The sequence below is a fragment of the Rhineura floridana genome, chromosome 10, assembly GCF_030035675.1.
Source record: "Rhineura floridana isolate rRhiFlo1 chromosome 10, rRhiFlo1.hap2, whole genome shotgun sequence".
In the NCBI taxonomy this organism is placed as follows: Eukaryota; Metazoa; Chordata; class Lepidosauria; order Squamata; family Rhineuridae; genus Rhineura; species Rhineura floridana.
In genome coordinates, this window is record NC_084489.1 from 30,923,091 (window position 1) to 30,945,994 (window position 22,904).

A 22,904-nucleotide genomic window follows, 5' to 3' on the forward strand; every position below is an offset into this window, starting at 1 on the left:
GTCCATGGAGGCTCAGATTTCGGCAGTGAGCCGGGCAGCCTGGTATCAACTACACCTCATACGAAGGCTGCAACCCTACCTTCCTGTTCATCAGCTCCCACTGGTAGTACACGCCTTGGTCACCTCTCGTTTGGATTACTGTAATGCGCTCTACGTGGGGTTACCCTTGAAAACGGTCCGGAAACTACAACTTATACAAAATGTGGCGGCTCGACTACTTATGAACAGTCGCCGCCGGGATCACATCACACCAGTGTTGTTTGATCTACACTGGCTTCCAGTTGTTTTCCGGGCCCAATTCAAGGTGTTGGTACTAACTTTTAAATCCCTATACAGTCTCGGCCCAGTTTATCTTATGGAGCACCTTCAACGCCACCAATTATGCCGCCCGACAAGATCAGCCACACAGGGCCTTCTCTCAATCCCGCCGACAAAAACAGCTAGATTGGCGGGTACTAGAGAGAGGGCATTCTCAGTGGCGGCCCCCACCCTCTGGAACTCCCTCCCACAAGATCTCCAGCATGCCTCTTCCCTAAATACATTTCGTACAGCCTTAAAGACCTGGCTCTTTCAACAGGCCTTCGGGATTTCCGGGGAGGGTTAATTACTAAGATTGGAATGCCTCCTACCCTGTTTTAATATTATTGTCTGCTGCTGTATTGTTCTTATATTGTTTTTATATTGTATCATTGTATTGTATTTTATCATATTATGTTTTAACTGTTGTATGTCGCCTAGAGTGGCCATTGGCCAGAGAGGCGACACAGAAATTAAATTTATTATTATTATTATCCACTCTGATGCGTTGAACTGCTTGAAGAATGTGGGATATAAATGTAATTAAATAATGAAGTAATTATTGTTATTATAAACAAGTGAGGCCCGGAAACACAATGTTACAGTGCAGAGTGCTTCTTTTTAGGATTACAGACACTCCATTCCATTCTTTTCCTGCTTCCCAGCTTTCCTTGCCACCCCGCCTGCCCTCCAACACCCAGTTGGCATTCTTTGCCCACTGAGCATGCTCAGTTTTAAGCTGTTTTTTCCCCTTCTATTTTTGGGGGGTGTGAACACACTTGTACCCAGTTCTTTGTTAAAATCTTGGATTTCTCCATTGTTTTTTATGGGCAGCTCTCACTCCTGTCCTTGGGAACATTTTAAAATAACTTTCCAGTGTGAACTAGTCATTGATATGGTTCTTTCTACCCTTTTTATGTCTATGTGTGTCTTTCTTCAGCCTCCTTTTGCAAGCTGCTCCATTCCATTCCCCCCTCCTACCCAGTTTACAGTTTCCCCCCTCTCGGTCAGTTAGCATTCCATGGAAATGAGTCTTCATTGGGCTGGTTTTTTGGGCTTTCCCCCCTCCTTAAGAGTTTCCCCCCTAAAGATTATTTTGTGCTCCTGGCAACCTCAGGTTATTGTGAATCTGCTGATGCCTCCCCCTTCTGTGTGGGTGGTGCCATTTTTGCTATATTTGCAAGAACATGTAACAACTACAATTGGAAATAGCGTGAACAATGATTATTTCCTCATACATATGCTGGCTCTTCCCACCAACAAAATTACAGAAGTGCTTAATAGTGCTGCTGTATTACACTTCCTTATTCCATTGCACCCCATCTTCCCAGCCAACAAGCAGACAATGTCCCATGGTCTGTAAGGGCCATTTTATCACCCAGATGAGGATGGCAGAGCTGCTAAATACTTTTTTTTAAAAAAAGCTCTACTTTCAGACCTATCTTAAGGATCAAATTTTGCAAATTTTATTTATTTATTTATTATCATTCTTTTTACCCTGCCCTTTTTCCAAAACTGGAACTCACGGCGGCTTCCAGATAAAAGCACACATATAATTAAAAACATACAAAAGTCTAGATTAAAATCAAATTAAATAATTTACAGTATTAAAACCATTCATACATACAGTTAAAATAATTCAAAACTCAAACTCAAATTTGCTCAGGCAGCTGCTCCTTTTAAAGTCATGTTAATTTCCCAATGATTGTACAGTTTATGTTTCTAAGGTAACTGTCTACAGTACTGAATTTCATATTCAGAGCTAAAATACTCACACATTTCAAGTGGAAAAATCTTTCACTTCAGTGTTTATTTAAATAAGAATTTCAATTTTCCTGTCAAACATTTTACTCTTGTTCTATCCTTAGCTTTTGTCATTTGGCTCCTCCCTTTCTGCAGTAAAAATATAAAAGTTTACCCTCATATCAAAAGTACTACTGATATATTAGTTCAAAAGATTGTTTAAATGTCTCCTAAAAATTACAGCACTAGAGAACATTAATTTAGAGATAAAAACATTAACAGATTCTATTTCATATTGTGGCTATTGATTTCCCTTCAAAGAGCTGTGCTTTACAGCAATTGCTGTAGCATAACTAAGAATTAAATAAATTGTTCTTTTTAGAACCTGTGTAAAATTAATTCAGTATGCTATCTTCTTTTTTTAAGTATAGTACATTTCAGAAATCTCTTATTTTATGTTATTTTTCAAATTCCTTACTTGAACAGATTGTGGAGAAGTTATTGCGGCCTACTGCCGAAAATAAAGCACAAACACCGTTCATTGGATTGAATAATGGGCCACTTTATTAACAGAATCCAATTATAATAATGAACCTGCAGAGGGAAATTAAGTGCAGGAGCATCCTGATGATCCAGACAAAGCCTGCTTGCAGCTATAGGGCAACCAAACCCTGCCTGAGCCAGGGGCTGCCCTGTGCCAGGCCCCAGCTCAGGCCACACTCTGAAGATGTGTAGAGGGTCCAACCCAAGTCACCACCCCTCAGGGCCCTGAAACCCCGAGCAAATGAGGCACGTTGTCCCCAAAGGTGGCCCGTATCCGGACCGCCTATCACCCCCAAAGGTGCCTAAAGGTGCCACCTAGCTGCCCTTCCCTTTTAACCTTTTCCCGCACTTTTTCACCACAGAAGGGGGACAAGCCTCTGCTTAGTCTCCCTTCACACCACACCCAATAAGAAGCTCGTGCAGGCCCCTCTGCAGGTCCATCAGAAGGATATTGTTGCCCACGTCCATCAGATGCACACCGTCTGGCCGAAACAACTCCACCCTGTCATGTCTAATCTCTGGGTGGTGAATGACCGAACCCCCTGGATTTGCCTGTTCACCTTTTTGCGGGCCCTGTCCATTCCCCATGGGTCGCCAGTGCAGTTCCATCTCCTGTGCGGCAGGATGTGAGACCATACAATGTGCACCCACAGCCAATGGTGTGCAATGGCCCGGAGGTCACCACACGCCTGCTCTATCAAGGCCTTGCCCTTCAACAAGTCCAAGTCGTTACCCCCCAGGTGGATGACCAGCAACTGGGGTACCACCCGCTCCACTGCCGGCTGGAACAAAGTGGGAAGGTGCCCGTCCCAATGCATCCCTCGGCGGCCGAGCCACTGCACTGAGGCCCATTGACTGAGCCCCAGCTGTGTCCCAAAGTGAGAGCTTGCCACCCTGCAGCCCGCCCAGAAGACCATGCTGTGGCCACAGAGTAGGATACACGGCTGCTCCATTCCCTTCCCGCGGCCTGTCAAAATAACAACAACCAACATTAGGAGGAAGGGTAACAATTAACAGCCACCTTCTGTGACTCTGCCAGTGGCCTAACATAGGTCCTATATATGTCTGAACGCCACCTGCCCATTGTCTGTAGCCTGTCTTTTGAGAAACCCAGGTGGGCAGTGGTGGAGGCTGCTCCTATCCTGAAGGAGTGTGTCCCGAACTTACAAGGGCCCACACCTAAGTTGTGCAGTGTGGCCTTGGCCACTGTCCAGAAGTGATACTTGGTGAGAGGGTGAGCATCCCTGTGCATGAATAGATACCCAGACTGCAGCCCACAAACCTCCACAAAGCTCCACAGGGATGTTACTGGACAGAGCTCCTCCTGCCGACAGGGGGCTAACACAATCAGGCATCCCTTACCCCGTTGGTCAGTCTTGGACCGTCTGAGGCACAGGAGGACATCATCCACCTTCCAACTGAGGTCTGAAACCAAGAGGGCCTGCCGGGAGTCGTACGTCTTAGAGCTCACCACCACCTCTCCAATTCTAAAGGCCCTGAAAAATAGGGTGAGGGCGGCCACATGAAATAGCAGTGCCTCAAAAGGGGAAGAGCATAGATCCCTCCACTGCCCCTGTAGGCTGAACAGTAGCTCTGGGGAAAGGGGGAGGCAGGCATCTGGGGTGCGTGGGCACTCTCAGGACCAGCCCTCTAGCATGCGGCGGACCCTAAAGTAGCCAGTGTGGTCCTGATAGCCCCGGGCCTTTGCCAGGAAAGAAAGCCCAGAGAGCTTGCCTCTGATGGTCCTAATTGAGAGGCCCTTCAGTTTTCCCTCCACCCAAAACTCCATGAGATGCTCCACGAGGATGGGCCACTCCTGTGCATAGCCTCTGACCTCCCTGAAATATGACAGTTCCCTACCTGCTCCCTGGTAGCTGGCCATGGTGCTGGGTGCCAAGGACAGGCTTATGGCCCTTCCCGCTTCACTCCTCCAATCTCCCATAGCACTAGGGGGACCACATCTGGTTGAGCCCTTGCCCACGGCACCAGCTGGTGAAGCCTCTCCATCTGGTTCCATGACAGAGTATCGGCAATACCATTATCAATATCCGGTACATGGTGCACCAGGAACAAGACACTGTACCGCAGGCACTGGAGCACACATACTTGTACCAGGCACATAACGTTGGGGTTTTTTGAAGACAGGGTGTTGATAACATGCACTGTAGGGAGGTTGTTGCACCAAAAGCGGACTGTGGAATTACACAGCCTATCAGGCCAGAGGTGCACCGTTACAACAATGGGAAAGAACTCTAGGAACGTAAGGTCCCGGGTTAAACCAGCCTGCGCCCAGTGTTGTGGCCAGCTGCCATGGCACCATGTGTCATGGAAGATAACCCCAAAACCGCAGGCACCTGAGGCATCAGAGTGCACCTGCAGCTCGGCCTCCAACAGGCGGCCCCTCCTCCATAGGGATACCCCATTAAATTCCCACAAAAAGGTAGACCACACTGCCAGGTCGGCTCTAAGAGCAGCTGTGACCCGCATGTGGTGTTGTGGTCGGGATAAGCCCGACATGTTGTCATATATGCGTTGGAGAAATGCGCGCCTGGGCGCTACCACCCTACACACAAAGTTCATATGGCCAGTCAGCACCTGAAGAGTGTACAGTGTCACCTTCTTGGACCCGATGACTTTGGAGATTATTTTGCTAAGGGCCGCCAGTTTGTCCTGTGGGATTCTACAGCACTGGGCCACGGTGTCAATCTCGATGCCCAGAAAAGTGAGAGCAGTGGACGGGGCCTCAGTTTTCTCAGCTGCGAGGAGGATCCCGAGCTCATTTGCCAGCGCTGCAAAATGGGCCATAAAGGCCCTACACGCACCAGTGCCTTCCGGGCCTGCAAACAGGAAGTCATCTAAATAGTGCACCACTGATTGCAGGCCTGTCCGTCCCCTGACCGCCCACTCCAGGAAAGAACTGAAGCGTTCAAAGACTGAACATGAAATTGAGCAGCCCATAGGCAATGCCCAATCCACATAATATTCGCCCTCAAAAGTAAAGCCCAACAGTTCAAAGTCCCGATCCCACAGTCCCTAACCATCTGCACCGCAGAGTCAAATGATGTGTAGCGGACAGAACATAGGTCTGGTGGGATGAAGTCATTGACCAACTCACCACGAGGGAAAGACAGGTGGTGTATGAGGCGGAATTTGCCTGGCGCCTTCTTGGGGACGAGGCCCAGTGGAGAACTCTGAGGGAGGGGAGGGGGTGGCCTCGGGAAGGGGGCCAACACTCTGCCTGCCTTAATTTCCTTGTCTATTTTTTCCTGCACAACCAATTCCATACCCCAGAGTTGGATGACAGTAACGTGAGAAATTGGAGACTGTCAACCTTATTTTTCACAGGCTTGGATTCAGAGAAGCTTCTGCTCAGACAAGATTCCTCTGCTTGATTTTTGGTCATTCCCTTCTTCCACTTTGGACCTCATACTACAGGTCACTCTGCTGAGGAATGTCATCCAACTTTCAGATGAGGCTTTTTGAGGGGTTGGCAGACTGCCCTTTCGATCTAATCCCTACTCGGGACCCAAGACATATTTTTTATTCTGATGAAGGCCATCCACTAATGTATAGGATACAACTACCTTACTTGACAGCCTATGATTTTGTCCTTCTCAAGAGTTATCAAAGTAGTTCTTACCAAATTATGGCACTTGTCAGGAAAAAGAAGGAAGTATGAGAAATTTTGTTCTAAAAACTCTAAAGCATTTGAAAATATAGTTGCTGATTTATTGTACTCAAAGAGTGCTCATCAATGGTTCCTTCTCAAACTGGGCGGAAGTCACAAGTGGGGTACCACAGGGCTTGGTCCTGGGCCCAGTGCTCTTTAACATTTTTATTAACGACTTGGATGAGGAGGTACAGAGCATGCTTATCAAATTTGTAGATGATACAAAATTGAGGGGCATAGCTAATACCATGGAAGACAGAAACAAAATTCAAAGGGACCTTGATAGGCTGGAGCATTGGGCTGAAAACAACAGAATGAAATTCAACAGGGATAAATGCAAAGTTCTACGCTTAGGAAAAAGAAACCAAATGCACAGTTATAAGATGGGGGATACTTGGCTCAGCAATACGACATGTGAGAAGGATCTTGGAATTGTCGTTGATCACAAGCTGAATATGAGCCAACAGTGTGATGTGGCTGCAAAAAACGCAAATGCTATATTAGGCTGCATTAACAGAAGTATAGTTTCCAAATTGCGTGAAGTACAAGTTCCCCTCTATTCAGCACTAGTTAGGCCTCATCTTGAATACTGCCTCCAGTTCTGGTCTCCGCACTTCAAGAAGGATGCAAACAAACTTGAACAGGTTCAGAGGAGGGCAACAAGGATGATCAGGGGACTGGAAACAAAGCCCTATGAGAAGAGACTGAAAGAACTGGGCATGTTTAGCCTGGAGAAGAGAAGGGAGATATGATAGCACTCTTCAAGTACATGAAAGGTTGTCACATAGAGGAAGGCTGGGATCTCTTCTCGATCGTTCCAGAGTGCAGGACACGGAATAATGGGCTCAAGTTGCAGGAAGCCAGATTTCGACTGGATATCAGGAAAACTAACTGTTAGAGCCATACAACAATGGAACCAATTACCTAGAGAGGTAGTGGGCTCTCCGACACTGGAGGCATTCAAGAGGCAGTTGGACAGCCATCTGTTGGGAATGCTTTGATTTGGATTCCTGCATTGAGCAGGGGGTTGGACTTGATGGCCTGATAGGCCCCTTCCAACTCTACTATTCTGTGATTCTATGATTCGCTGATAAGCAGTCGTTCTTTTCTGTTTCAGAGTCACTCCTTTGATCCCTTTTAATTAAGAAAATTTCAAAATTACTGAGAATAGATTGATGCCAGTGAAACAACCATAAAACAATTAAAAAAGTAAGAAGATTAGCATTGTTACTGCTGGCTGGTAGTAGTGATATTATCTAAACTTACTTGAGATATTTATTTGAAGTAAATAAATGTATGACCTGAAATGAGTGTGAAACATTCTTATTTTTAAAGTTGAGGAGGCTTTATCTAATTATCAACTGCCTTGCATAATAATTTTTAAATGTTCATAGCATACAAGTGTGAATGAAACAGATGTAGAAACAGGTAGCTGTTCATGATTGAATCATAGGAAAAAAGCAACTTAATGGAATGTAACTGGCAAACTAATTAAGCTTAATTTTAACATTTAAGCAGTATTCTATTGCTGATTAACATGGCATGATTTGAAATTTCCCACCTGTTGAATTCTATAAAAATTGCCTAGCGAAATCATTGAAGTTTGAAAAAGCTGCTTTCTTGCAAATGTGTTAAATTAGCAAGCAGCAGGGAGTTCAGCCTATGTGTGTAAGGCATGCAAGGTTCATGCAGATAATGCTGTCAATCAAAATCAATAAAGCAGATGACCGATTTAGACACTACATATTTGTAAAACTAGACTTAACTGCTTGAGTCATCAACATAGTACTATTGGATTTTCTAGAAATTAATGCTAAAAACCAGGATTATTGATTTTTGGGTTTTGAACATATTGTCTCAAGGATTTCCTGAGCATGCTTTGTGATGCTTCACACTTATATTGACTATGCCAGTGGCATATCTGTTTCCTTGCCTTTGTAATCATTTTCTAATCATACTGAAAGGGGATGGAAGTACCTTGATAAAATTATTATTCCACCCCAAAATCATGCAACAATGGGGTTGTCTGGGCATTGCTTCTTTGTCTGGTGGCCCGTGCTACCTGCCATCTTCTCTAGGAATTAACATACAGTTACAGATTAAGACCTTTGACTGTTATAAATCTGCTTTCCAATATGTTTGACTGGCAAGAGAGCTCTCAGTCCATCCCTAATGTAAGTAGGGTATTAGCACATCAGGCACCATCTAAAGTTAAACATACAGTTTTGCAGGTGACTTTCTTGGTGTTGTATATTCACTTCTTTCTTTCCCACTCCATGTGTATGCATGCTTCCATGTATATGCATGTGAGCATATGGCTGCATATGTAAAGTATAGGCTGAGATAGGATAACAAAATGAACTATTGTATGCAAGAAATATATGAAGCTCATCCCGCTGCCAGCAGCAACTGCTACATGCAGTCCCCTGATTATTGCTCTTATATCAAAGATTGTCAGAGTTACAGTTGTGATGCTCAGGTCCTGCACAATAATAATATATATATGGAACAGGCCTGGGCAGTGAATCAGCCGTATACCTGTAGTTACCCTGGAAACATTTTTTAAAGTGAGTACGCTGACATGGACATGGCCCTGCATCAGTACAGCCAACCTGAATATTTCATCGAAGAAAAACCTACTTTTTCTCAAGTGCAGTCACCATCATACTCTCAGAAGAAAGGTAGGGATAATATTGGTGTTTTTTAACAGCAAAAGGTAAAATCCACCTGAATTTTGTTCGCTTGCTTGCTTGACACTTGGAGTTTTCTCAGTTGGCTCAGTTACATTTTTGAATGTGAAGACTGCCTATTCAGAATTGAAAGCAGCAGCAACAGATGTTGCTAGGTGATTGAAAAAGGGTGCTTTTTTTGCAGGGGGGAGGTGAAAGATAAGGTCTTGCAGTTACTTTAATTTCAGAAAGCTTATTAGTATACAGATATTTCTGTATTTTTAGCCTGCTGTATATGCGTTTGTGTATGTGTGTATGTGTTATGTTTGCTGATACGATGTCACATTGAATGAGAAAGTTTTTCTTCTTCAGCAAGGTGTTCATTATTGATTCCTAATATTATCAAAGTGTAGTTTTAACCTTATTTTTGTGCCTTAAATTGGTTATGCCTGATTAAAACATTAACAAATCAGAGGTTGTTAAAATCCACACGTGTGAAAACAAGTTATAAAAGGTAATATACTGAAAAGTTCCTAAAATACTAAGCACTGAAGTATAGTTAGCAACATAAATAATTAAGAAAAATATATAACTATAAATAAAAATGAAAGCTTTACTTAACTTACAAGTTAATCATATATTTGTGTTCAATGGGAATGTAGGTCAGATTAAGAAGTTAATATCCATTCCTCTAAGGGTTCAAATATGTCTACATTTTTGAGAAAATGACCATAAAATTACTTCCAAAATATAGAACATTTCTGAGAAAGATTTAGATGAGTGTATGTGCAAATAGTGTTAAAACTCTCTGTTATATTATTAGCTTGCAGACTTTGTGATAGAAGCATTACAGATGTTTTCTATGATGAAATACCTTGCTTAAGGCTGCAACGCTATACACATTTTCATGGGAATTAACCCAATTAAACTCAGTGGGGCTTACGTCTGAGTAGACATGTATAGGATTGCTCTGTAAAACATCTTTCTGACATTTTTATCAATATGATACCCTCTAGTTGATAAGGCTGAATTACCTGTGTACAATTAAAGTTTAATTGAGCTAATACAACTGCTCAGACGACAGTAATTTCTTATTTTAAAATGATTCTATAGCCAAATGTAGCCTATTTAAAATAATGTTAGGAAAATGAAACCTGCTGCCCTTTTCCCCAGTAGGGGAAATAACTAGTAGTGTCTACTGTATTAGATCTACTTACTTGTATGTATCTATATGAAGAACTAGAAAAATTACCAAAGTGTGGGTTGTGGGAGCTTATGGTATGTATTACTTTTTTTAAAAAAATCATTTTTCTAATACTTTGAAGTTTTTTAAATGTGCATTTTACAAATTTGAAAAACATTCTCTTGATTTTCCCCACTTTCTTTTCATTGCTCTTTCATAACATAAAATGTATGTGTTTGATTAAAAAATACATAAATCAACATTCTCCAAACAAATGCTTTCCTTGGTTGGCAAATAATATACTGTCATAATAGTTTGGAAAGTCCATATGATTTTTCATTCAACTATACAAACATATATAACTTCGTAAGCTTTCTGTTTATGTTCAGGTCATAATATTTGTCAATATTTGTGTTAGAGAAAAACAATAAAAATAAATAGCTTAAAACTAAATCATAGTTGACAATTCTGAATTTATAATAGCATGCAGTGTGGGTCTGCCATTGTACTTTACAGTTATTGGATCTCTCTATCTTAAAAGATAGTAATACTTGAGATAACTATGTTTGGCTTAAAACAGAAGAGATCTATGTGTTGATTTTGCAACTGGATAGTCTATTGTTTTCTTAGCAAATGGGTTTAATAATGGGCAAGATTACAAATGGTTTTTGAAAACTGCTTTCCTTTCCCTAGAGTAACAATCTCAATAAAAGTTCCAGAGTGTTTTTATGGTGAGTTATCCCTCAGGTAAAATTTTCTTGCCCATTGAAAACGGAACATGGAACGAAGGCTTGCAAAGTCATATGTTTAAGTGAATGAAGAATCACATGACTTTTCCAATGTATTCTAATACTATATTTGCTAGTAAGTAGAGTTAATCCTGTCCTGAGGACAGACAGCTTTAATAAGAAACATTTGTGACAGTATTGATCCAAAATGGATTTTTCCCCTTATTCCACCTTTTTTGTTAGCAAAGTCTTAGTACTAGCTCATTAAAACAAAATTAAGATCCATAGCAGCTGTTCATGAACAGCTATGTAGAGCTTTGCACTAATTCCAGGGAATTCTTAATAACTTGTTTTAAATTAATTATGGTCCCTACTATGTTTGCGCTGTACCATTACCTAAGAACAATTCATAACAAACTTCTAAAATTTTTACCATTTACTGTATTCCCAAGCAGAAGATAGATCTCTTCCCGTCTGATCCTAATGAAAGCCTGCTCTCATAAAAGTTGTGTAGCATGTTGTTTTCTCTAGCATACAGTCCCAAACAGAAATTAAGTTTCTAATAAAAGTGAAGAACAAAAGATCCACATGAAGTGTAGGATCTTCGGAGGAACTGTAAGAACCTAGAACATTATGAAATATTAATGTTCTACATTGCAATCATATGTTCCCAGCTGTTGCTATAGAATATTTTTAGTGTGCATTTTAACTTGTTGCTGTCTTTTTGTGGTTAAAAAATTACAGAAAATTAATCACAAGGCTAAAGATCAGAATCTGTAATTTATTACTCATTGATTATTCTCACAATATGGGCTGACAGCGCATGTTGTAAGAATAATTAATACATAATAAATTGTTGCAGATTCTGATTTTCAGCTTCTTGATTAATTTTCTGCAGTTTTGCAGAATTTGTCTTGTTTTGCACTATGACAAAGAGTCACAGTGAGCCTTGAGCTCTCATTCTCTTCCTTCCCCTTTTCTCATCTTTGTTCCCTCAAGGAGGAGCTGCTGTTGATTTTAAAACAACTACACTTTTCTATCTAAAATTAGTTTGAACCTGGATTCTTCTCACTAAACATTTATTAAACAAACCACTCCTTAAGTTAAAATGTTATAAGGCACTGTGCTAAGTTCAGCACAGGAGGGTAGCTCATTCTAGTATCAGGAAATAATCATTTCCCATTACATCTGAACCAAGCCAGAACCCGAGCCTTCATTGTTCTGAACATTCCAGTTATTCTATAGATTTAAGTGAAGCCCCTTGTGTGATCAGTGTGATTGCAAGATTTGGCACTGAGGCTTACTTGGAAGCCAGGATTTAAGCCTCTCCTTTTTTTTTTTTAAGCTGCATTTGATGTCAACTTCGGTAATTTGGGTGTCATTATGTTCATGCAGACAAGATAATCTATACTATTACGATAACAGAATATACAATTTGCAAAACAGTTTGAGAAGACATTGTTTTGTCATCCCTAACCTGTGCATGAAAGGTAACAATAACTTGAAATTTTTGGAGGAGGTGGTAACAATTATGGTGTGGTTTTACTTCAAGGATGTGCTACTTGCATATTCAGTCATGTTGCTTTCTTCAGTGATACAAAACAAAATTCTCAGAAAGATTCTCAGTTGTGGTTTGTCAGACCTAAAGCCTTTTTCAGACTTTCAGCAAAGGCATCAGGAGGGAATTGATTCATATCCACTTCTCCACATTTTTATCTGAAGGCTTTAACATGTGTGGGCTGTGTTCAGATTTTCAGATGAATGTGTGGAGGTCAGAAGCTGGTATAATGGGTGCAATTCCTATTTCAACATGCTCATTCACTAAACCTGTGGGGAAAAAGAGTTAGAATGCATAACATTTGTTCTTAGGTCAGATGCACAATATGCAAAAAACATGACATAATTCTCAGATGTGGCCTGTGCTTGTATACACCATATCTGTAATCATGTATTTATCTCTTTTTGTATTCTGTCTGTCTCCAGTTTAGTAGCCTTGAGGCAAGTAATGTAGTAGACCTTTGAACTTACTTAAGACTGCAATCCTGTACTCAAGCTGCATAACATAATAGGATAAAAATCATGTAAATTAGTTTTGTGAACCCAGGAAGGATTTTGATTCATTTCTCTCAAACAATAATACCTGTTCCTATGTTGCATGGCAAATGGTAGTGAAACAGACAGCAGTTTCAAAGGCATATTGGGATATGTCATGAAAAGAGGTTGTCAAAAATTCCAGTAAAATAATGCAACCCCTTTACAGAAGTCAAAACATCTCTTTGTGGTCTTTATCTGAGTGTAGGCAGTGATAGAGCATATACAAAACTTTCCAAGTGCAGGTATTGCCATCTCCAGAAGTTGAAAAAGGTTTCTGTCTGAGACCCTTGAGAGCTACTGCAAGTCAGTACAGACAGCGCTAAGCTAGATGGATCAATTATTTGACTTGGGTGTAATGCAGCTTCCTGTGTTTCTATTATACGATTTCAGCAAGCTAATCAGAACTGCTGGCTAAAGTGAGTGACTTGTGGATCTTTTAATATTTGTGGTACAATGTTCAAAGGGGAATTTGTATATCCTTCCTGTGTTGAGATGCATGGGCCGATACAGCTCATACATCCCCTTATTCCACAGAAGGCATGAAAAGCTGATGTACAAACCATTCAAATATTATTTTTCTCCCTCTCTGTAAATTTAAATCAATTGTGAATTTCTTACAGAATTTTAACTGCATTGTATGTCTACGGAATAAACTGTAGCAGTTTGCCTGCAAGATAATCAGCCTGGAATGATTGCAGCTTTATCGGTTGACCTTCAGTCCTTTGTAACAGAAGAGCCATTTTTCACTCAGTGGTAACCACTTGGCAAATATTGGGGGAAAGAGATGGCAAATCAACAAGCATTAGATTTCCCCTGTTAAATAGCATCAAGGAGGAACATCACAATAAACAATAATATTGGTACTTAGCACAGATAGAATTCTTTCCCTTGGTTTTGAGAAGAGACAAATGACTCAAGGAGAAGCTAAGTGGCTTGCCTAAGGAAATGTAGCAAATTGGAAATGAGGGTGGCAGTATAATCTAATTCTCTGTGCCTTATCCAGTGATTCATGCTACCTTAACATTCTGGATATATATATATATTTCTAAATTAATTTGAGCCAGGATTGAGTTTCATTGGCAATTTTCACTTTTCATTGTTTATAACAAGGTACACTGTGTTAGAGTTATATTGACTCACATCTCAATATTACAATAAAATATATCTCTTTTCAAATATAGTGTATTGTACTTTTAATATATTTAAGAACAATGAGCATATATTTAAGAGCAAACACCACAATTGGCACCTTTGTGAGTAGCCCAAACACCTGCTACTTATCACAGAGGCTGGGAATAACTCTTAGGGTGAAGCCTTTGACCATTTTGCTCATGGAGCGCCCCACAGCTTGAACAGAACTGTACTAATATCCTGCAATTTTCTTAAAAGTGGTACAAAGAGGTACATGGATATTTTTGCTTCTAAGAAAGTAATGCAATAATGCTGCACTGGAGCATCTGCAACAAGAAAAATAATAGTGAAAAGTCAACAATACTAGACATGTGGGAGCTCTTTATCTACCCTGGGCCACATTGCCGCTTTTCTGTTCATATATTTAAAATGGGTCTGGCCATAGAATATTTTTGAGTTACAGCCTGCTGAAAACTTATACATTGGAGAGCTATCAATACACTGTGATTACTTCATAGTAGCATCGCAAAAAGAAATATAAAATCCTGGGAAGGTGGTTTTTATGCAATATGAATAGATAATGTATCTGATTGAGGAGCAATCTTAAGGACTCATGAATATTTATGTAAAACAAATATTTAATTATTTCTATTGTAATACCCTCTGGAATACATATTAACAGTGTGTGTGTGTTCTTTTTTTTGGAAAAAAAATGAGGTGCTGGTACTCATAGCTTAATAAAAGTGCAGTGAGTGCAAGAACAACAGGGTTGCTGATGAGCATTTAAAAAAGAGGTCTGGTACTCCATTCAGGTGAGTACTGTCACCAAAAAAAGCACTATTCATTAGTTGTGTAATTTTTATTTATTTATTTAAAATATTGCTCTCTCGCCCTTCTACCCTATAATAGGGCACTCAGGGCGGCTTACAATAAAATCACACACATACATAATAAAATTGTATACAATAAAGAACACAAAAACATTAAAATAAATAAAATACCTAAAATATAATTAAAGTACATAAAAGTATACACACACACACACATATAGGGGAGTGGTACCAAAGGGACTAAAAAGGTAAAAATTAAAATTAAAAGCATAAAAACAGTCTCAGACTCTCCCATCAGTCCCTCCCAAACACTCTCCGGAACAAAAAGTCTCCGAAAACCATCAGGGAGGGAGCAGAGCAGAGCTTCTTGTGGTAGAGTATTCCAAAGCTTGGGGACCACAGCTGAAAAGGCTCTCTCCTGCATGCTTGTCAGCCTGCTTTCATTCCAGGCACGCAGAGGAGACCAGAGATGATCTTAAATCCCGGACAGGTACATATGGGCGTAAGCGGTCCCTCAGGTACACTGGTCCAAAGCCATTTAGGGCTTTAAAGGTCAAAACCAGCACTTTGAATTGGGCCCGGAAACAAATTGGGAGCCAGTGGAGTCGATAAAGCACAGTGGTGATATGCTCCCTGCACCGTGCTCCAGTTAACATTCTGGCTGCTGCATTTTGAACCAACTGTAATTTACAAACTGTTTTCAAAGGCAGCCCCACATAGAGTGTGTTCCAGTAGTCAAGCCTCGATGTCACCAATGCATGTGTCACTGTGGACAAGTCAACTGCTTCCAGGAACAGATGCAGCTGGTAGACCAGTTTGTGTTGGCCAAAAGCACTCCTGGCTACCGCAGCCACCTGATATTCAGGGCAGGATCCAGGAGATCTCCCAAACTACGGACCTGCTCCTTCAAGGGGAGTGTAACTCCATCCAGAATAGGTTGCAAGCCTAACCCTGGCGCAGTTTTCCCCTTGACCAGCAAAACTTCCGTCTTGTCTGGATTAAGGTCAGTTTGTTAGCCCACATCCAGCCCTTCACAGCCTCCAGGCACCGGTTTAGCATGAGCACTCCCTCCCTGCAATCAGATGGTAGGGAGAGATAGAGTTGAGTGTCATCAGCATATTGATGAGATTGTGCTCCAAATCTCCAGATGACCTCTCCCAGCAGTTTCATATAAATGTTAAACAGCATGGGAGACAGAATGGAACCCTGAGGGACCCTGTAGGCCAACGGCCAGGGGGTCGAGCAGTAGTCTCTCAGCACCACTTTCTGGGTCCTGTCAATCAGGTAGGACCAGAGCCACCGTAAAACAGTGCCTCCTAATCCCATCCCAGCTAGACGCCCCAGAAGGATACCATGGTCGATGGCCGTGTGGTTGAGCAGCACCAACAGGGATGCTCTCCCCTTGTCTGATGCACAGTGTAGGTCATCAAGCAGGGCAACCAAGGCAGTCTCTGTCCCCTGACCAGGCCTGAAGCCTGATTGAAAAGGGTCTAGGTAGTCTGATTCATCCAGGAAAACGTGGAGCTGAGTAGCCACCACCTTCTCAATCACCTTGCCCAAAAAGGGAAGATTAGAGACTGGGCAGAAGTTGTTAAGATCCACAGGATCTAACAAAGACTTCTTTAACAAAGGTCTTGTCACAGCCTCCTTCAGCAATGTTGGCATAGAACCTTCCCTTAGAGAGGTATTAATTAAATATGCCAACCGGCCAGCCACTCCCACTCTGGCAGATTTAATTAACCAAGATGGGCAAGGGTCAAGAGAACACGTAGTGGCCCTCATTTCTCCCACAGTCCTGTCCACATCCTCAGGCTTTACAACCTGAAAAGTATCCATAGAAAAATGACCAGAGGAAGCCTCGGGGACATCTGGCACAACTGTAATTAATAAGGAGTCCAAGTCAGTCCGAATGTGAGCAATTTTATCTGCAGAGCGCCTCGCAAACGTAACGACGAGTGACTGAGGGCTCAGAGTCTAATGTAGGGCCAGAGTCCAAAAGACCCCTGACTACCCGGAAAAGCATTGCTAGACGACACTGAGCAGACGCAATGGTGGCAGAGAAGTGAACTTTCTTCACTGCCATCACCGCCAAATGACAGGTTTGAAAATGAGCTCTAGCCTGTGTTCAGTCAGAAGCACATTGAGTTTTTCTCTAATTATTGACTTAAATAATTACAATATGGTATTTTTAGTGGACTTGGTGTTTTTCAAAGCTAAGAAACTTATTATTTCACCAGAGAAGAAGGAGTTCTATGGTCTTTGGGGTGCCAGTAGCCTTTTGGGTGCCTGAAAGCATCATTAAACACTTTATTAGACAAGGCTGAGGTCAGTGTATTCATCGCCATGCATTGTCAGTGGAATTCAGACAACTACATATCCAGGCTGGGCTTAAATAATTGAATAAATTTATGATATAAGACATAGCTAATGTCAAGAAAGAGAGAATAATAATAGAGAGGAAAATATTTAAAATAGAAATATACAAAAATATGCAAATTTATACAAATATACTACCAAGGAAATATTAAGAATCAACCAAATTAATATCAAAACACAAGAACAAAGCTATTGCTATTTAATAATTTCATAGTCAGTACTAAAGACACAACACTGTTGCAACTGGAGTGAATAATTTTTACTCTGATTTTCTGGCAGGTACAGCCTAGAGCCTCTGCTATTAGCATCTTCTCTTTTGTGAAACTGTTGAAAACTGCACAAGAGACCTTTTAACTCTCATGTATAATTCAGTAAAAAATGAGTCAGATGTTCTTCAGCAACATCAGCAACACAAAGAGAGTAAGGCCTCAGCCTTCTAAGACTCTTAGGGCCCCTCCAGACAGGTGTTTTATCGCAAGTGCATTCTGCAACATGTTCTTAACACAATACTAGTGCAGTGATGGAGAACGTACTCTGCTTTATTAGTTGTTCTGCAATGCTTCCCCAGTGCTACCACATTATTGCTGTCTGTTATAGTGCAACAAAAGAGGGACCAAAAAAAATAAAAACAACACTGAATATTTGTGGGATGAAAAGTTACAGGATTCCACTGGGAAGTTACAGGATATGCACTGACTGGAAATGAAGCAGTATGACCATCCCAAAACATTTTAATATTGTGGCACCAACACTTTGGAATTCCCTCCCCTTAAATATTAGACAGGCCATCTCTGTTATCTTTTCAGTGCCTATTGAAGACCTTCTTCTTTCAACAAGCCTTTTAAGTAGAGACTTAACCCAGTCTTTGCTTGTGTTGGAATTACTTTTTAAGATGTTTTTAAAGCTGTTTTTTTAAAGCTGTTTTTAAATACATTTTGTTTGAATATGTTTTATAGTGTTTTTGTTTGCTGCGCATGGCTCCTGCTAGGGGGAAGGGCATGATATAAAGTTAATAAATAAATAAAAATAATAAATGAATGAATTTTATTTATTTAACAGAATTTCTATACCACTTGAGTGTAAAATAAACAAAACCTCTAGGCGGTTTACAACAAACATTAAAATTATCAAAGAAACAGTAAAAAAAATAATTACAAATATTAAAAGAACAATTAAAACAGCAGTAAACTATTTATTTAATTAATTAATTTGTATCCCGCCCTTCCTCCCAGCAGGAGCCCAGGGCAGCAAACAAAGCACTAAAACACTTTAAAACATCATAAAAACATATCGTAAAATACATTAAAACAAAACAGCATTAAAAACATTTTAAAAAACAACCTTAAAAAGGGTTAAAAACATTATTAAAAACATATTAAACAATTCTGACACAGATGCAGACTGGGATAGGTCTCAACTTAAAAGGCTTGTTGAAAGAGGAAAGTCTTCAAAAGGCGCCAAAATGATAGCAAAATACCTAATATTCAAAGGGAGGGAATTCCACAGGGTAGGTGCCGCCACACTAGAGATTAAAACACATCAGGTGTTTTGCAGGTGAAGGATCATGTAAGACTGCCCCAATGACATCCTCAGCATAAATCATCATGAGCTCACATCTGGAAGGGCCCTTTGCTTGTGTCTTTTGAAACTTGAGTAAGATAAATGCTCTTAAAGTAGATAGATAAATTATTGCTAATCCTCCATTATATGGGTTTCAGTTAGCCATGTTCGGAAAATACATTTCTAGGTTGAAAAGAATGGAACCATATAGAGTGTGTGGTACATGAGGGGGCCCACAGACTCAAGGGGGCCCAGCAAACCCAGAAATCTTATTAAATAATTATCTACAATAATTTTGTTGTACTTGGTAGTTGTGCAGTAATTGCAGTTTGCTTTTATTTCTTCATTGACGAGTTTGCTCATCTCCAAGCAAAAATTTTTTTTTTGAATTTGTGTTGAATAGTTGTGAATTTTCTTTGAAAAGGTTTAAAATTATTGATGATAAAAATTAAGTTGGTGTAATATTCTAATATAACTTTGTTGTGTCACTATTACATATAAAGACACATCTATAATTTATGTATGTTCTGAAGATATGTACTTCATGTTTTCTTATAGTGCTTAATCTCTGATCAAAAGTTATGTAATTGGATGTTGATGTATAATTAAACTACATTGGGAGGGGCCCCCAAAATGTATTTTGTATGAGGGCCCACAACAAAGTCTGGCCACATTGGTTGAAAATGCAACATTTAGAACAATGAAGAATCACTGGGTATAAAAGATAGACTTGATCCATCATCTAGGAACAATAGGTTCTACAGGCAATTGATCAAGTGCACATCTTGATCAAGTGTAATAGATTTCAAGAGATTTTATTATTTTTATTATTATAAGAGGGATTGCTTATATTGGATTATGGCAAACATTCTTCTAAGGTGTGGGCATCTGTTCCTGCTGAGTAATTTGTTTTGCCAAGAGTTCAGATTAGACAGATTTGCAGGTTCGGAGTCTAACAGATTGTAGCTTCATCTTCAATTGCCATAAATATACTAGACAGATGAAGGTTAAGGTCATTGAGAGTCATTTCATCTCTTTCATCCAATTCTTGACCTGCATTTGTGTGGTGTTCTTTGTGTCATGAAACAATGCTTACATCAAGCACTTTATTGTGCCTTAGTACAAAAGCACTCCGTTATAATTAACCTTCCAGCTTGTTCTCTTCCACTCCCTCTCTGCTGCAGACCACACTCGTTCACTTTGATATACTTCTGGTTTCAGTCCATCTCTTAAAAGAGCTTACCCTTAAAGTCAAGATATAGCTTATCTGTGTGACAAATAGGGGTGGTACTTGAAAGCTACTATTTCCCACATGAACGCTACTATGTTATAAGGTGGTATATTTTAGTTAAGAATGTGTGTTTTGGGGGTAGTAAATTAAAATTTCTTCACTCTTAACTCTTTTATCAAGTCCTGCTTTTCTGGTGGTTGCAAAGATTGCTGCTACAGTATGATGGCAAAGCCGCCATCAGGATGAATTTAATTGGTGGATACTAGGTACAGGGCCTTTTCAGTGGTGACTCCATGCTTGTGAACTCCCTCCAACATCTGTTCCTTCTTTACATCCTTTTAAATAAGACTCAAAAACTTATTTGTACCAATCTGCTTTTAGTTAAGATTCTGAGAGAAATTATTTTAATGGTTTAAACTTTTGCTGCCTCTATTTTAAATTGTTTTATCTGATTTGTTGTACTGACCCATAGAATGTTTTAGACTGCTGTTTAATTTTTATAATTATAAATACATGGTTTCAGTATTTGTATTTTATGGTTTTTATCATAGATGTGAGCCACCCTGAGAGGACTTGTCCTAATGGCAGCAAAGAAATACTGGAAATTAATGAATTAACTGGTATGCAAGCATGTATGCATGACCCATTTCCTAGCACTCCCTGGTTTTCAAGCTGCAATGGGGCATTAATGTGCCTCTGTGTGTGTGTATGTTCTCTTGGTTGATCTCACTTTGGAATTCTATCTTTGTGAACATACTGTCTACAAAGCTTTTCAAATAAAAACTGGTTTGGACATTTTGTTTTTCTCCCCTTCATTCTCTACTTGGCTTGGATTTATTGACATTAGTCGACTACTAGGACATAGTGTGTTAGATCTCTAATGATACCTTTCACATTCCATTTAGCTAATTAGGAAACAAAATAATCTGTCAATTCTCTGTGGCAATCCAGAGATTCCTGTTTTAACCTCATTCTTTCAAGAATGGCTTCTCCTGTGGGGGTAATATATGTGAAACACAGTTTTGGGTTCTCACTTTATCTGCAGCCTGGAGGTACTGTCATTCTGATATTAGAATACATCTCGTGCTTGAATCAGCCACATATAAAGTTCAAGGGAAACCAGCTTCCATTAAGTGATGACTAATCGAAGATAGTCCCCCTGTTTATTATCCTTATTCAGTAACTCATTATAACTGGCCAGAATTTGTCACCGTGTTATGTTAGCGGCTGACAGATGTTTAAACAGTTCACAATTCACAGTGATAACTACAGTTTTATGTGAAATAAATAACATGACACAGAAGAACATAATATTCAGCAGCAGGGTGTTAGTGTGCTTAAGTTTCTGCTACTGGTTCTAGGACCTGACCCTAGCTCCAGTACAGGGGCATCAGTGCAGTTGCCATCAACACTTCTGAGTCTGTTCTTTCTTTTCTTCAACATCACTGTATCTATTATACAAAGTACTGGTCCATGCTGACAAGGATGCAAAGGTGACATTAATGTCCCCCTCACTAGGATCCTGAAGGCTAGCAAAACAACCCTGGATTTCTTTGCTGATATAGCTCTGCACCTAATTTTTGGCCCAGAAGGGGAATTTTAGGTGCTTTGGCCTATGTATTAGGATTTTGCTTTAGCTGCTGCAACAATAGCACAACCTTCTATTTATCCCACTATAGTTAAAAAGGCACTTGAGGTCAGGCACTTAGTCTTTCATTTTTATCAAACAGCAGAGGCCCATTTTATGGCATAGTTCCAATTATTTTTATTATAAATTACTGTTGAATGCTGGTTAGTATTACAGCCAAAGCTACACAATGTCTGTTCATTTCCCTATAACTGTTATTAGTGTGACGCATAGTGCTCTCAATCAAGAATCAAGTTCTGTTGGGTTGAACACTTTGTGAACTCACACAGACATCTTACAACCTAAATGAGTAACATGTTGATGCAGTAAAGAAATAGAAGATACCTATTTCAGAATGCATTGCATTGGGAGGAAATTTGTTTTCTTGCATTAATTATTTTAGCAGCTGTGAATAGCCCTGCAATGTATATTAGGAAGAATACATTCTTCCAATTACAGGACAGAAACAAAAGCAAGAAGACTTCTTATTTGAACCACCCCATATCATTATCTTAAGTTAAAAATTGACATAGTATCTCTTTACACTTTAAGTCATTCCAAAAACATTAGAGGTGATTTTTGACCTAAAGCTTTTCTTCTATGTGAACAACCTGGTTAAAATGAAAAATGCACATCAACTTTGCTAGAAAGATCCATGGGAAGAAGACTAGCTTCCCTCCTGCTTCTGCTCACACTGATCCTTCTTACAAAAACTTTATGGATTTGGCATTCCATTATAACATTTCTTTCTAGATGGCCTCTCATGGAGGATGAATACTACTTTTGGGTTCAATCCTTTCAAAAGCTTTGAACTTACCCTGATACCTCGACATCAGATTTGACAAAGTGAAGTCTGAGATTCAATTCAGTGTAGTTATTTTGCTGAGTAAATGCTTCTGCTAATTTCTGATGAACCCCCTGATCAGAAGAAATACATCATTCTCCCACAGATGAAACTGTACAAACTTAACACCCATATTGCAATCCCACATGTTTACCATAAAAACATTCCAATCTAAATTCTACCTACGCTAAACTTTTTTTGCAGAACATGTTAATATGTGTTAATCAGATTCCATATGGTATACTTTGCATTCCCCTCTAGTGTTGTTGTTTTTTGGGGGGGTTATTTTAAGATTAAATGAGTATTTTTAATAGGCACATTTCCCTAACAGCAAACACTAAGTACAAAAGATTGTATACACAATATAGAAAACTTGTA

At 40.0% G+C, this 22,904-nt stretch overlaps 1 protein-coding gene across 28 annotated transcripts in view; it reads left to right on the plus strand.

Moving 5' to 3' along the window:
- The window catches only part of THRB (thyroid hormone receptor beta), a 382,718-nt gene that overhangs the window by 334,250 nt on the left and 25,564 nt on the right, over nt 1-22,904 (plus strand). For 16 of the 28 annotated variants that reach the window (XM_061587712.1, XM_061587717.1, XM_061587708.1 and 13 more), the window contains one exon: nt 20,607-20,675. The exons of the other annotated variants lie outside the window; for them this stretch is intronic. In XM_061587712.1, coding sequence (XP_061443696.1) covers nt 20,607-20,675 — 69 coding nt within the window. The remainder of the gene's footprint in view (nt 1-20,606; nt 20,676-22,904) is intronic. 28 annotated transcript variants of the gene reach the window in all.